Genomic DNA, 14,867 nt, shown 5'->3' with positions numbered 1-14,867 from the left:
CAGAGGTGTATAGCTTCAAAGCAGATCCGGCTGAAGGAATGGTTATACTGTGTGTGTGTGTGTGTGGTTAGCTTAATGTTTGATACAAGTCAGAATATAACAAAAATACATTTTCTGTAGCTGTAGGAGCTGAAGAGTTATTCTGTGCAGACGGACAGAAAAGTAGTAAGAGCATTTGTTCACAGTAGTTTCGTACTGGATGTGTTTTCAACAGTAGGTGATTGACAGAGTTGCAGCAGATTGTGAAGTTTCTCTTCTTCATCGCCTTCTCTCTGTGTGCTGCTTCGTCAGAGCAGCTAAAACTGGCCAAAGTCTGGGAAAGAAATCAGTTTGGCAAAAACGCAAAATCTATTATCTAAGATCTGAGTGTGAAGGTTTATTATAATCAACATGTCCCTCAATGGTCCTCACTGAGTTTCTGTGCCAGCTTTATATCAGAATACCTGCATAATGTTATACCAATAAACAAGAGCAAATTTAGTTTCGATAGAACTTCTGGCTCCAGGAAAATGATCTCCAACTATTCTGATGATTCGTTAAAGTTTCCTGCAGAAAAGTCTTAAAGGTTTCTGCCTCAGATATGCAGATCTGCTGCTTCTCTCCGTTTTATATCAAAGTGACGAAACAAGACATTTAAAGACATTTAAAGACTTCAGGACTGTGAGGAGGTGGATGAACATTTTATACACAAACCATTAAAACTATATGCAGGTTATTCGATGATGAGAATCATGATAAATTGCAGCTGTATTGGCAGATTTAAAGTAAATAACTGCCTCATTTTATACCAACAAACAAGTGTAGATTTAATTTAGGATTTAGATAAAAACCTAAGAAGTTTCAAACGAGTTCTACAAAAAAAATGAACGTCTGTAAATTTGAGCTGAAAAGAGTCGACGTTCACACACAGAGAGAAGAGTCGACGTTTCACAGAACTGAAGATTGAAAAGATTGAAGAAAAAAAAGATTGTTCTGCATAAAGTTTCCTACAACTGGTGAAGAAGGAAGGACACACGGGGATTTATCCAACAAACATGTCGGTGTAGCCACTAAAGAAGTCTACTTGTCTGTTTGTTTATATTCAAGTTTTACTCCTTTATTTTTTAAAACCTCCTGTCTGTCCATTCATCTGTCTTATTGTCCATTCGCTGGCCCCGCCCTCACGGTTAACCCCGCCCTCCTCACTTCCGACCGCCTTGTCATGTGATTGTCCAGCTGTGCATTGAGCAGAAGATTGGAGGGGGGGGGGGGTCTTATATTCTGATCTGATCTCTTTGAGTCCCACAGATCAGTTGTGGTCCATCGGTTATATTCCCCCGTTAGCTAACAACACGCAAGTCTTAGTTTGGGGATTCATGAGTGTGTAAACATACTGAATATATATACACATATATATCTGTATGTGTGTGTGTGTGTGTGTGTGTGTGTGCATCAGACTTTTGTGATCTGATCGTGATGGTCGTCTTCGAGCGACTCGTTCTCCGGGTCCGAGTCCGTCGTGTCGGAGTAGCGGTAGTGATCCGGTTCATTGTCGCTGACGTCCGGCGTCACCGAGGCCGACGTGCTGCTGGCGTCCGAGTTCGCACCTTCCTCGACCGTCTTGGTGAAATACAGTTTCACCTGAAGCGGACGGTAAAAACAAAGTACATTGTGAGATGTAAACATGCAGCAGTGTGAAGCTTCAGAGCCGACCACCTGCTGAGCTCGTGATGGGGCTGAAAATCAAGTCACGGCCCGTCGCTACTAGAGACGTCTTCAACGAGACACGGAGCAGGGACCCCCTGCCGATTACATATGTATAAAGGGCCATTATAAACAAACCCTTTCACGGTGCATCCAATACTAAGATATTAAAACAACACATGGCCGTAGCTAACGAAGCCAATAGGATATTTCCATCCCATCTCTCCAGTAACACTTTAGTGAACGTTACGTGATTGGTGGATGCCTTTATTAGCGATACAAAAGCTAAGAAAAATCAACCTTGTACAGCAAGAAATGGGACGTTACTTGTGCCGCGTGATATTGGCGTTTCAATTGAAAGTATTCATGACAAAAACAATAGTTAGAAAATATATATTGAGGTGTGTAGAGGTCTTCACCGTTAAAGACCCCGTAGCCTTCTGTTAACCAGATTAAATGACACCTAGCGGTGAAACCAGCAGTAAGGTTTTACCTTGAAGTTCGGGGAGAAGTTCCTGTTGGCTTTGTCTTTGTTGGCCTTGTCCAGGTCGTTCTTGGTCAGAGTGAGAACCAGGAAGTCTCTTTCGTTAGTTTCTCCTCCCGTCATCGTCATCGTCGCCGTCATCATCATCATCCCCTGCGTTCTGTCAACCGGTTCACGCGGCATCCCGGCGCTGCCGTTCTCCAGTTTGTCGAGGTTCTCCTCCGGCCCCGGGATGAAGAAGGTGTTGACCCAGAAGTGGAACATCTTTTCCTGAGAGGACAGAATCTGAAGTGATCAACAGGTGCAGCTGTCTACTTTCTGTCAATCTGTCCTGAAGAGGTACCCCTCCCCTGTTGCTGTACCTGAGGTTAAAGTTGTTCCTGATCTAAAATCCCTTGTCAGCTCAAAGGAGGTGAGCAAGAAGACTTCAGCCAAGACAACGTACCGATAAGTAAGACATCTTACGCAAGATATCTTATTTATGACGACCAGGAAACTCAGTAACCGGGCGACAGGGACAGGGAGCTAACCAAGACAACCTCTTTATGACGACTTAACCCCAGAGGACTTACCAAGCTCGACATAACCGGACATTTATTTCCCGGTTTTTAAGACAGTTTCCCCAAATGCACAAGAAAGTTTACAGCTTACTCCAGACAAACTTATTTAAGCAACCAACCCAAGAAGATCTGCCCATGGCTGCCTACCCAAGATAACCTACACAACACAATTTACTCTAGACAACCCCGTTAAGCGACTCACCCAAAAAGACTTCCCCAAGACAGCTTCTATAAAAGGCGACTTCCCTGTGGTGATTGGCCCAGGAAAGGTTACTCAAGACAACGTACCAACGACAACCTACAGAAGACAGCTAACCCCTGACAACTCATTTAACACCTAACCCAAGAAGATCAAAGACACGTAATCTACGTGAAACAACTTACTCCAGTCAACTCACTTAAAGAAGACGATATACCCAGAAAGATTTACCGGTAATTAAGATAACTTTCTAAAGAAAACGTACCCAAGACAATGTACGTAAAACAACTCACTCCAGACAACTCACTTAAGCTACTAACCAAACTAGACTTACGAGATCTTCCAAAGACGACTTATTTAAGAGGACTTAACCTCAGACAACTTAACAAATATGAGATACCCAAGAATACATTCCGGTATTGAAGACAAATTCTCAAAAGGTCCAAGAAGATTTACTCAAGACAACAAACCCAAAACAATCTGAGCAAGGCAGCTCCCAGGAAGACCCCCCCAAGGCAGTTTACCAAAGACAATATATCCAAGAAGATTTAACGGTATTCAATACAGCTTCCGTAAGACCCAACACAACGTACCCAAGATCATCTTTGTAAGACGACTAACCCAAGAAGAGGTGGTGATGGCCTAGTGGTACGGCTTCCAAACAGAACACCGGATGGTTGTGAGTTCAATACCAGGGCTGCACCATTCAGCCCCTGAGCAAGGTACTTAACCCCAAGTTGCTCCTAGGGGGTCCATGTACTGAGTTCACTGTAAGTCGCTCTGGATAAGAGCGTCTGCTGAATGACCTGTAATGTAATGTAAAAAAATAACTACGAAAGATGATCTACCTTAGACTACTTACCAAAGACAATATACCCAGGAAGTCTTCCCGGTATTTAAGACAACTTGTTTAAGATGGCGTACCCAAGACAATTCATTTAAGCAATTTACCCAAAGCAACTAAATCAAGAAGATCTCCCCAGAAGACGACCCAAGGCGACAAACTTGAGACTTGAAACTGTATCTGCTGTCAAACGTGCTTCTGTACTGAACACAGACTAAATACTTAAGGTGTTTATTAATTCATTCAAACACACTAGAGGGCTCTAATACTTTCTGTATCTTAGGTTTAATCAGGAATTAGAGGAAGCACACAAGTATAATAAAATAAAAACACACGTACCATAACTGCACATCATGTTTTGATTCTTTTAACTTCTATTCATTTTCAGTCGATATAATTAATGAATGGCTCTTCCTCACCTTCTTCATCATCTTGTTCTGCTTGTGGAAGAACTCCACTTTGATGTCTCCGCAGACAGGAAGTGGCTGCGGGAACTCAAACAGCATGAGTTTGTCCTCCCGCCGGGTGTGGGTGGGGTTAGACGTGTGGATCTTCACCTTCAGCTGGTACACCACAAACTGAGGATCTGCACCACAAGTCATGTCATTAAGCACGCTTTATTTCTGAACGTGTGTGATGTTGTATCTGCACACAGACTTACTGCAGGTGCCTCCCGTGAACATGGGGATGGTTTCAAACAGCATCTTGTGGAAGAGCAGGGCGACGGGTTTGTACAGCAGCTGGTTCCTCAGCAGGAAGCTGTAGTAGATGACGTAACGCCGCTGACTGGGGATGGTCACGCCCTGAACAAACACACACACACACACACACACACACACATCAGTACTACAAGTGTAAATTTGTATTTACGACGGTGAATTACTGCGATCGTTAGTAAAACGTTTTAAAATGATGGGGAGGGGGAGAAGGTAATAATCCGGGAAAAGTTTTTTTAATTGAATTCCGAGATTAAACGGTAAATCTGGAAACATGGAAATTCTGATATTATAAAATGAATCTAAAAAAACAACAACAATTTATATATACATTATATTTTATATAGAATATTTATATAGAATAAAATGAATATATATATAGAATAAAATGAATATAAATATCCAAACTTTTGACTGGTACTGTATATAATAATAATAATAATAATAATAATAATAACAATAATAATCATAACAATAATAATAATAACAATAATCATAATAACAATAATAACAATAATAACAATAATAATAACAATAACAATAACAATAACAATAATCATAATAATAATCATAATAATAATAATAATAATACATTAGATTTGTATAGTGCTTTTCTAGAAATTCAAAGACGCTATGTTATATATATATTATATATATATATATTATGTATATATTATACCGTCCAAGCTCGCAGAGTTAAGCTTAGTGATTAAATATAAAACTTCTATCTTGGTAATTCTGAGTTTTTTCTCCCGGGCAGAGAACCATCAAATCTGTTTATTTCATTAATAATAATAATAATAATAATAATAATAATAATAATAATAATAATAATAATAATACATTTTACTTATATAGCTTTTTTTCCGCTTGACAGAATGAGTAAAAACAAAACAAAAAATAGATAAATAAAGGAACAAAGGGAGGATGAGGAGAAGAGAGGGTGGAGCAGTGATCGACAGACCTCCATCTTTAACATCGTTTACCTTTTTGTCCCGGGTGCGGACCTCTCCGTAGAAGTCCAGAGCCTCCTGAGCCTCCTGGAACTTGCGTCGGTGCAGCAGGTAGGCGCAGATCATGACGCCGGTGCGACCTTTTCCGGCCTTGCAGTGGATGGCGGCGACGTGCTGCTCGTCTTCGCTCAGCCACTGATCCAGGTCCTCGCAGAACGGCTTTATCAGCTCCAGCTGGGGCGGGTTGTGGTCCTCAAACGGGTACTGAGCAACTGGCAGACACAGACAGGACGGAGCCGTGAGACGTCTGACGGCAGCGCCAGACATTTTAAAGAAGTCACGCAATAACTGTCACACTCACGCAATCTCACGCCACATCCTTTTTATCAAGCAGTGAAAAACTCATTTATAACTCGTAACGTTGCGAGAAGAAGACGCTAGCACTAACGGGCAGACGCTGAATTTTGATGCGCGTCTATTTGTGCTGTTACGGTACTTACTCGCATTTCAGCAAATAATCGTCAGCAAAGAAGTTTTGATAAAAACATTAATATTAATAGGTATGCAACAAGTCCTCATTTTAAACTCATACATAAAATAAATAAATGTTTGCTGACTGTCACCATGTAAAATATGAAGTCATTTTACTTTATCACTACAGACTAAATTGAAAATCTGTCAGCTGACGAGAACTGCAACGATTAGTCGATGGACAGAAAAATAAATAAATAATTTATAGTTATTATAAAATGTATATTAAAGTGACAAAACAAGACATTTAAAGACGTCTCTCAGAAACTGGGACGGATATTTTCCACTGTTTTCTGACGTTTTATACATCGAACCAATAAATTGATAATGAAAATAATCTTCAATTGCAGCTTTAGTCCGTCTGCAGCCTCATTAATGAATCTCACCTCGACAGTTGAACTTTGACGTGTCATAATGTCGCTCTGCACATCTGTGGACAGACAGAAGTTACAACATGAAACCTCAAATCCAGACAAACTCCTCCGAACTCTCTGAGACGTCCGAACAGCAAGAAGCTAACAGCCACTCAGCAGGAGCTAACAGCTAACAGACCCTCAGCAGGAGCTAACAGCTAACAGACCCTCAGCAGGAGCTAACAGCTACTCAGCAGGAGCTAACAGACCCTCAGCAGGAGCTAACAGCCACTCAGCAGGAGCTAACAGACCCTCAGCAGGAGCTAACAGCTAACAGACCCTCAGCAGGAGCTAACAGCTAACAGACCCTCAGCAGGAGCTAACAGCCACTCAGCAGGAGCTAACAGCTAACAGACCCTCAGCAGGAGCTAACAGCTAGCAGACTGTCAGCAGGCGCTAACAGCTAGCAGACCCTCAGCAGGAGCTAACAGCTAACAGACCCTCAGCAAGCGCTAACAGCTAACAGACCCTCAGCAAGCGCTAACAGCTAACAGACCCTCAGCAGGCACTAACAGCTAACAGACCCTCAGCAGGAGCTAACAGCTAACAGACCCTCAGCAGGAGCTAACAGCTAACAGGCACTCAGCAGGCGCTAACAGCTAACAGACCCTCAGCAGGTGCTAACAGCTAACAGACCCTCAGCAGGCGCTAACAGCTAACAGACCTCAGCAGGCGCTAATAGCTAACAGACCCTCAGCAGGCGCTAACAGCTAACAGACCCTCAGCAGGTGCTAACAGCTAACAGACCCTCAGCAGGTGCTAGCAGCTAACAGACCCTCAACAGGTGCTAACAGCTAACAGACCCTCAGCAGGTGCTAGCAGCTAACAGACCCTCAGCAGGTGCTAGCAGCTAACAGACCCTCAGCAGGCGCTAACAGCTAGCAGCTAACAGACCCTCAGCAGGTGCTAACAGCTAGCAGCTAACATTATTTATTTTAATTTGCACATACATGTAATACATGTAAGCAGAAATAACTGAACATTAAACGACACGGTGACGTTTAAATAAATCTAAATACTTACAGGTTGTAGATCTTGTAGTGATTCTTGTGCTTTGAGTCTAAAAACCTGAGAGACAGACAGATAATCACATTTACTCTGCAGTTAAACAGATGTAGTTCATTAATGAACGACTACACGCAGCGGCGTCTCACCGCACGACGTCGTCGATGTTGTTCCTGTACACGCCTTCCAGACGCTCCGCAGGGAAACCCATCGCGATGATGTTCGGATAAATATCTGAGCGCGCTGTTAGGGAGCCATTTTGTTCTTTAGTTTCCTACGTTTCCCACAATGCAGCTGAAGAGTTGTGAGGGTTTAACCAGAATATGAACTCTAAAGGAACATTTCATTTTTAATAACTCGAGCCTAACGTGTGCAGTTGGTTCTCTCGTTACATGATCTTCTCAGGATTCACTTATTAAAAGGATCTTTTTTCCTCAGTCGAGGAAATTATTTACGTCAGTTGTGACAAAAATCTTAAACTGATTCCTTAGAAAAACTTTACCAAACTTTGAAAGGAGAAGAAGTGTCACACGTGTGATGAATATAAACAGGGAACGTTTGTGAAGGTTAATTTGATCTAAAGGTCACATCAGGATGAAACTACTAATGTGGAGAGAAATAACGGAAGAAAGTAAAGTCAGATTAAATACATAAATATATAGTCAGTGAGTCTTGTTCCTCTTTCAGGATGAAATAAACTCTTTAGTTTATTCTTTACATTGTTTCTGAGGAAGGTTGTGCGTTGAAGTTATACACTAACATTAACAATTCGACATCAGGGAAACGTCAAAGTTGATGGACAATGAATTTGAAGTTAATGATGTCGGATATTGTTTCTGCTTCTGTTGTAATATATCAGAATATAAATGATGAACAGGAGTTAAGATTTATTTACGTCACTTATATTTTTCTAAGGAAACTAAAAGTCCATTTTTAAATGAAGAGGCTTCATGTAACCCGGTGAATAAGAAGCTGTTAGCTTAGCTTAGCATAAAGACAGCTAGTTTTGAATATAATCCTGGTACCTGGAAACAGAGGCAGAGTGAGACCTCCTCAGCTGCAGGTATTAAAGGAGGGAGACAACCTGACTCAATATCCCAGAATGCTTTGGGGTTTTAACCGGCTACTCTCTTCTTCTTCTTCTTCTCTGATTCTTTGTTGTGTCAGCTCATCCTCCTCTCCTGCAAAAACATGATGTCATCGATACACACACACACACACACACACACACACACACACACACACTCTCTCTTTGTTGGTACAATAATAATAATATTAATCATAACAATATTGATAATCGACAGACGTCTTGTTTGTGTGACTTTGGTGAATCTGAACCCTTTAAAAGTCTCAACACAAAGAAACTCATAGGAGGTTAAATGATGTTTTTGTGAATGGAGTTATTAACTAACCCATCATCAGATGATATTTACATTTATCTTTAAAGTAAAGCTTCCTGCAGATCTGCTGCGTTTCTGTGTGAAGCGACAAACAAGACTTTTAAAGACTTCAGGACTTTGAGGACACCAAACCATGAATGTAGAAATAATCTGCAGATTAATAATGAAACAATCTTTAGTTGCAGCTCTAACTGGAAACAGTCGAGTTTTGTCTTTTTGGTTTAAAACGTTTGTTCCTCGTGTAATATTGTTGGACACAGAAATAATAAATCTCTGGTGACGTACTGACATGTTACTTTATGTACGGTGATAACGTTCATCTTGTGGTTCACACAGAACGTTTTAATCGGGATGTTGGGAGTCTTTGAGGATCAGCAGGATGACGTGCAGCTGACGTTACGTTACATTAACTCAGCAATAAATGTTCTGAGAGCTGGAAACAGCATTTCTGGAAGTTTTGCTTTAAAACAAAAACATTTTTTAAAACACTTTAAAAACGGTTGGAGGGAGGGAAACAAGGAATATATAGAAATAATATATGAAATATATATTATGGAAAGGTTTACATTTCCAAGTCCAAAAATATAATTTTTCAGATTTGGACCAAGTGGAGTAAATTAAATCTAGACTTTAACTGACTTTATAGAATAACACATAATATAATGTGATTATTATTCATTTATCACAGCCAAATAATTAAAGCTATAAATGTGTTATAAATGTTACAAAAGTGGAAGATTATCACACATACTGAGATATAATACACAACGGATATAATATGTTATTTTATTCAATTTAAGATAATTACAATTGTATACAGTAATTATTTATTATTAATAATTATTGTGCTATAGTTTTATTTTGTTATTAAATCTGAGATAATTACTTGTTTCTATAGACAACATTTTTGATTTGGTAATAATAATAATAATGTATGTTAGTGACAGTTATTTTGTTATTAAATCTAAGATAACAACTTTTGTATATAATAATGTTTATTATGATTATAATGATTATATGTATTTCAGTCTGCGCTCAGTCCGGACTGATGCTGATGCAACGCCACTGACACCGCTGTTAGCTTAGCCTGTTAGCAACTGCTAGCTTCAATACTGCTCAGAAAAACACATAAAAACAACTCACGACCAAAATAATATCTTAATCTACATATAAACGCGACCAGACAGAACCCATCCGACAGCGTCTGGATGTAAAGACAAACGTCTGCTCGCGTTACTGGCCCGATGCAGAAACTGCACTACGAACTGCGTTGAAAAAGCTGCCAATTTAAGGCAAACTCGTGACTATGTCAATATACATGCCCATAAACTGAGAGCATCTTACCAACTGGCACAAACGGGTGAACATTTGGCAAACATCGCCCGATAAAGAGCACTGCATGATATTTAAGACATTTCTTAGGATTTGTTCACGCTTATCTCCCGTTAACGGTGCAGTCTTCGACTCAGAGTTTCAATCCGTTTATCACTAAACTGTTTCTAAAAGTTATGATTATTACACCGTTGTTCGGTTGTTTGGCCGTTACGTGCACGCCGATAGGAAGAGTAGCTCTACATGTCATCAATTATTGTTTTATTCTTGCAGCCTGTTTGCCTATCTGGACAGCAACATTAAAATATAACGTTTTTTTAATGGAGTTCGGCACAGCGAAGCAGGCAAAGGATACAGGTCAGGTCCAGGTCGAAGCCGTCCGCCTGGTATCGCCTTTTATTTCTGCTCACGATCTCCTTTATTAAGGCAGCCATGATCCGCGTCTCCGGTGCGTGAGGTCCGTACAAATGACCGTTGAAAGCTGTTGTGTCGCCGGGGAGAGAAGCTAACTAGCCCGGAGACAGCTAGCCACCAGCTCCCCGAATTTCCAGAAGGTCGTTATTTAAAATGTTATAAATCCGTATGATTGATAATAAGGGCAGAAAATAAGCCATAAACGATCCCGTTAACGGTGCTCCTCGGGTGCCACCCTGCGCGCTCCGGAGCGGCCAGTGGCTAGCCGGCCTTCTAGTTGACAGGCAGCCCGGGTGTCGGTGCTGTTTTCTGGGTCAGAACCAGGGGGCGTCGGGGCCTCCTCCCTGCTCCCGCTGCGGGCCCAGGTTTCCAGGTCCCACAGCCGCCTGGAGACACAAAAACATCCGCGGGTCTATTTTCCTTTGAGCTCCAATGATCGGGACGTCGGATGGATCCAGTCGGACGGTTCCCGGTGGCTTCGGTGTGCAGCAGCAGAGACGCCGTGATTGGACGCAGATCGGCGGAGAGAAAAATCTCTCCGAGGCGGCGAAGAGCGGAGGAAGAGAAGAAGCGAAGAAACATCCGGTCAACGCCTTCAAAATAATGCTCTGATTCAACGCCTTCAAAATAATATATATGACATAGAGACATTCTAATAAAATATTAATAAGTAAGTCAAATTCTGGCTGTAGCAATGAATGTAAGTGTGACACTGATGCAGACTGTAGGAACACACACAACATACATATACAATGCATATCGTACACTGCAGATGACGAACTGTGCTCTTATTTTGTAAAACCCGTAATTTTTGGATTTTGCGACACTCCGTGTAACTTGATGATGCTAAGTGTTAGCATTGTTAGCTGTCAGCACACAGGGTTGCCAGTTTCGGATGTGTTTGTCCTCCCATTTAAAACCCCCATCACGAAAAACTCAAATGAAAATGAAAGGGAATAATTCCCAACCTGGCAACCAGCAGACTGACGTTACATAATAAACCCTTCATCCGTAATGTTACACATTTTATATTATTCTTTTACATATTTAAGAAGGCTATTTATTGTCTTCTTGAGTAATTTCTCATGTACTTGGCTTAAATATATTTGCTTTATACAAAAAAAGATACAAAACAAATAAATAAATACAATTGAAGGGTTAGGGCTTTTTTTGTAAATCCTATTTTTTTATTATTGCAAAGTTCCTTTGCATTTTTATTTTTTATAACGTTAAGGGCTCTCACATAAGAAAGAAACTCATTATACAAATACAGTAAATGTGACTTTCATGTTCTTCTGATGATGAAGACGAAGACTTTTGACTTTTGAGAAATTATGATTTGTGTTACAGCGCCACCTGCTGGTGTGGACAGATATCCACCTGAGAAATACAAGAGTAACAACTGGCCGGTTTATAATTATCTTTTTTCATGAATAATTTCAGTCTTTATTTACTTTTGATGATATTATAATTTTGATTAATAATGTCAAAAAGTATGCTTTTTTTATCTCTTAAAGGAAATACCATCCATCCAGGGTCGGGTCGCGGGGGCAGCCATATTCACACATTTAAATCTACACATTTTTAACTTTTATTGATGAAATCAAACACTGTTCATATCATTGATTTGAAGATATTATTTGGAGATGTTGATGTTATTGTACCCTGAACGCACCATATTAAACTCCAGCCGGCAGGGGGCGAGTCAGTCTGAAAGCTGCAATAAAAAGAAACGTAGAAGAAGAGCAACCAGCGACCTGCTAAGAAGAGACCTAGGAAGTGCTGCTACCGGAGGTAAGAAGCCTGTTTGTCACATTTTACCGGATTAACGGAGAGGTTCTCTTTGTTTTCCTCGCATCGTTTTACCGGAGTGTCGGTGCTCCGCGGTGTGGGGGGACATCTGCCGCTTTATCCGGCGGGGAGCCGCTCTTACAGTCGGGGGGCCGAGAAGGTCAAGCTAATGCTAAAGTTAGCAGCTGAGTTACAGTCCTTTCGGTTTTATAACACCGGATGGGGCCCAAACTGTGGTCCCGGGGCTTCCAGTGGGTCCCGGAGTGTCCGCTGAAAAATGAACAATAGTTCAGTTTAAGTGAGCGAGCCGGTGTGTGTCCAACTCCGTCCCGCCAGACTCCGTTTACACTTCTGTCAGTTTTCCATTTCTTCTCCTGGTGTAAGTGCACAGGTGTCAGAGCATGCATGCGGATCAGAAATGATTCACGAGGAGCTGCTTTTCAATCCGGCTTGGATCCAGAATGAGTTCTCTTTGTGTGGGTGATTGAAGTACTCGCTGACTGTCAGAAAGAAAGAGTAGTTCCCAGTGTAAATCTAAGACCTGTCACCATGCCTCGCCAAACTCCTGTAAACATCTGACAGTTTAATACTTGTTATTTTCTTCCTTCTGGTCAGAAGTTCAAAGCTGTCAGAATTTGACTGGAGATCAGAACATATTGACCAGGAGCTGCTTGAAGGAAATGAAGAGCAGTAGGATGTTAAAGGAACATGTTGTTTTCTCTTTCCTCTGCAGCCCTGCGTGTACTTCCTGTGTACTTCCTGTGTACTTCTTGTGACCTCTGACCCTGACCATGGTGGTGAGGGAGGTCCCGGTTGAAAACATTGCCCGTCCTCTGGGTAGGAACGAGGTCATCGGCCTGCTCTTCCGGCTCACCATATTTGGAGCCGTCACCTACTTCACCATCAAGTGGATGGTGGACGCCATCGACCCCACCAGGAAGCAGAAGGTGGAGGCGCAGAAACAGGTGAGGCGGGTTTTAATGTGACGCGTGTTATCCTTCTGCTGTCAGAGGGAAACTCGCTCTGGCTTGTCTGTTTCTGGTCGCGGGCGGCGCTGACGCAGGATGTTATGGCTCCATTCCTTCCTTCATGTGATTGGACCTTAACCAACCAATCGGAAGGTTCTGTGACGTTTGCATCGGACCAGACCATCTTCTCTTTACATTCATCTGTGTTTATTTATTCTTATTTATTTATGAATATTCTTCTTTTTTAATGTAATTGTTGTGTTTTTTGGATTTCGGGATGGTTTTAGTTCACTTTGTGTTTGTGTCTTCAGGCGGAGAAGTTGATGCGTCAGATCGGCGTTACAAACGTGAAACTCTCTGAATATGAGATGAGCATCGCCGCTCACCTGGTCGACCCTCTGAGCATGCAGGTACGTGTTATCACCTCCATTATAAACCAGTTAAAAGTAACGAGGAAGACAAGCAGATGGAAACACAAGAGATGATGATTAATAAATCACAGATGAAATACACAAATATTATATTGTGTGTGTGTGTGTATATATATATATATATATATATATTATATTTTATATTTATTTTATATATATATATATATATATATATATATATATATATATATATATTTTTTTTTTTTTTTTTTTTTGTTAAGATTAGATATATATTTTTTTATTTTTGTTAAATAATATATATATTATTTGTTAATATATATATATCTATAATATATATATATATATATATAATATTTGGGTTAAATATATATATATATATATATATTATAGTATCTATATAATCTTTAGAATATATATATATATAACTATATAGCTTAATATATATATTTGTTAAATATATATATAAATAATATAAAAATCTAATTAATTAATTAAAATATAAAATAAGTTTAAGTAAATAAATAGAGTTGTGTGTGTGTGTGTGTGTGTGTATAGATCACATGGAGGGACATTGCCGGGCTGGACGAGGTGATCACAGAGTTGAAGGAGACGGTTATTCTACCTGTTCAGAAGAGACACCTGTTCCAGGGATCCAGACTGCTGCAGCCTCCTAAAGGTGACAACTTTAATAACTTTAATAATGTTCTTTATTAATAATCAACCTGAACATGTTGTTGCATCAGGACAAAGTGAGACAGAAGATCGAGTTATTATCACACTTTAAATAAGAAAACACAAGTTAAGGAGTTATTTACTCCAGAAGGGGAGGGAGGGAGGGAGGGAGGAATCAGGAAGGGGGGGGAGGAATGAATCAGGAAGGGGGGGGAGGAATGAATCAGGAGGGGGAGGAATGAATCAGGAAGGGGAGGGAGGAATCAGGAAGGGGAGGGAGGGAGGAATCAGAAAGGGGAGGGAGGAATGAATCAGGAAGGGGAGGGAGGAATCAGGAGGGGAGGGAGGGAGGAATCAGGAAGGGGAGGGAGGAATCAGGAAGGGGAGGGAGGAATCAATCAGGAAGGGGAGGGAGGGAGGAATCAGGAAGGGGAGGGAGGAATCAATCAGGAGAGGGAGCAATCAGGAAGGGGAGGGAGGAATCAATCAGGAAGGGGAGGGAGGGAGGAA

General features: G+C 40.9%; 2 protein-coding genes across 7 annotated transcripts in view; one reads left to right on the top strand and one right to left on the bottom strand.

Moving 5' to 3' along the window:
• Positions 1-277: 277 nt before the first annotated feature.
• LOC115024979 (phosphatidylinositol 3,4,5-trisphosphate 3-phosphatase and dual-specificity protein phosphatase PTEN-like) lies at positions 278-12,340 on the bottom strand. Of its 5 annotated transcripts, XM_029456912.1 has the most exons (10): positions 9,078-10,461; positions 8,414-8,569; positions 7,538-7,682; positions 7,407-7,451; positions 6,357-6,400; positions 5,473-5,711; positions 4,432-4,573; positions 4,190-4,356; positions 2,177-2,437; positions 278-1,620 (listed from the first exon to the last, which is right to left on the bottom strand). In XM_029456912.1, exons 3-10 carry the CDS (start codon positions 7,597-7,599, stop codon positions 1,432-1,434), a joined length of 1,149 nt encoding a protein of 382 aa, XP_029312772.1. In that variant the 5' UTR covers positions 7,600-7,682; positions 8,414-8,569; positions 9,078-10,461; the 3' UTR covers positions 278-1,431. The 5 variants fall into 5 exon arrangements, with proteins under 5 accessions (XP_029312772.1, XP_029312771.1, XP_029312774.1 ...); XM_029456911.1 differs by having other exon boundaries at positions 7,538-7,718; positions 8,414-10,461; XM_029456914.1 differs by having other exon boundaries at positions 7,538-7,631; positions 8,414-10,461.
• Positions 12,213-14,867, top strand: part of atad1b (ATPase family AAA domain containing 1b) — a 6,261-nt gene continuing 3,606 nt past the window's right edge. Inside the window, exons 1-4 of one of the 2 annotated variants that reach the window (XM_029456915.1) lie at positions 12,213-12,328; positions 13,059-13,290; positions 13,605-13,703; positions 14,241-14,361. In XM_029456915.1, coding sequence (XP_029312775.1) covers positions 13,117-13,290; positions 13,605-13,703; positions 14,241-14,361 — 394 coding nt within the window. In that variant the 5' untranslated portion in view covers positions 12,213-12,328; positions 13,059-13,116. Of the gene's footprint in view, positions 12,329-12,563; positions 12,705-13,058; positions 13,291-13,604; positions 13,704-14,240; positions 14,362-14,867 lie in introns of those variants that run through there. The other variant, XM_029456916.1, reaches the window with a different exon arrangement.

The sequence above is a fragment of the Cottoperca gobio genome, chromosome 19 (assembly GCF_900634415.1).
Source record: "Cottoperca gobio chromosome 19, fCotGob3.1, whole genome shotgun sequence".
Classification (NCBI taxonomy): domain Eukaryota; kingdom Metazoa; phylum Chordata; class Actinopteri; order Perciformes; family Bovichtidae; genus Cottoperca; species Cottoperca gobio.
Note: the sequence above shows the minus strand (reverse complement) of the source record. Positions and strands in the feature narration are given on the sequence as shown.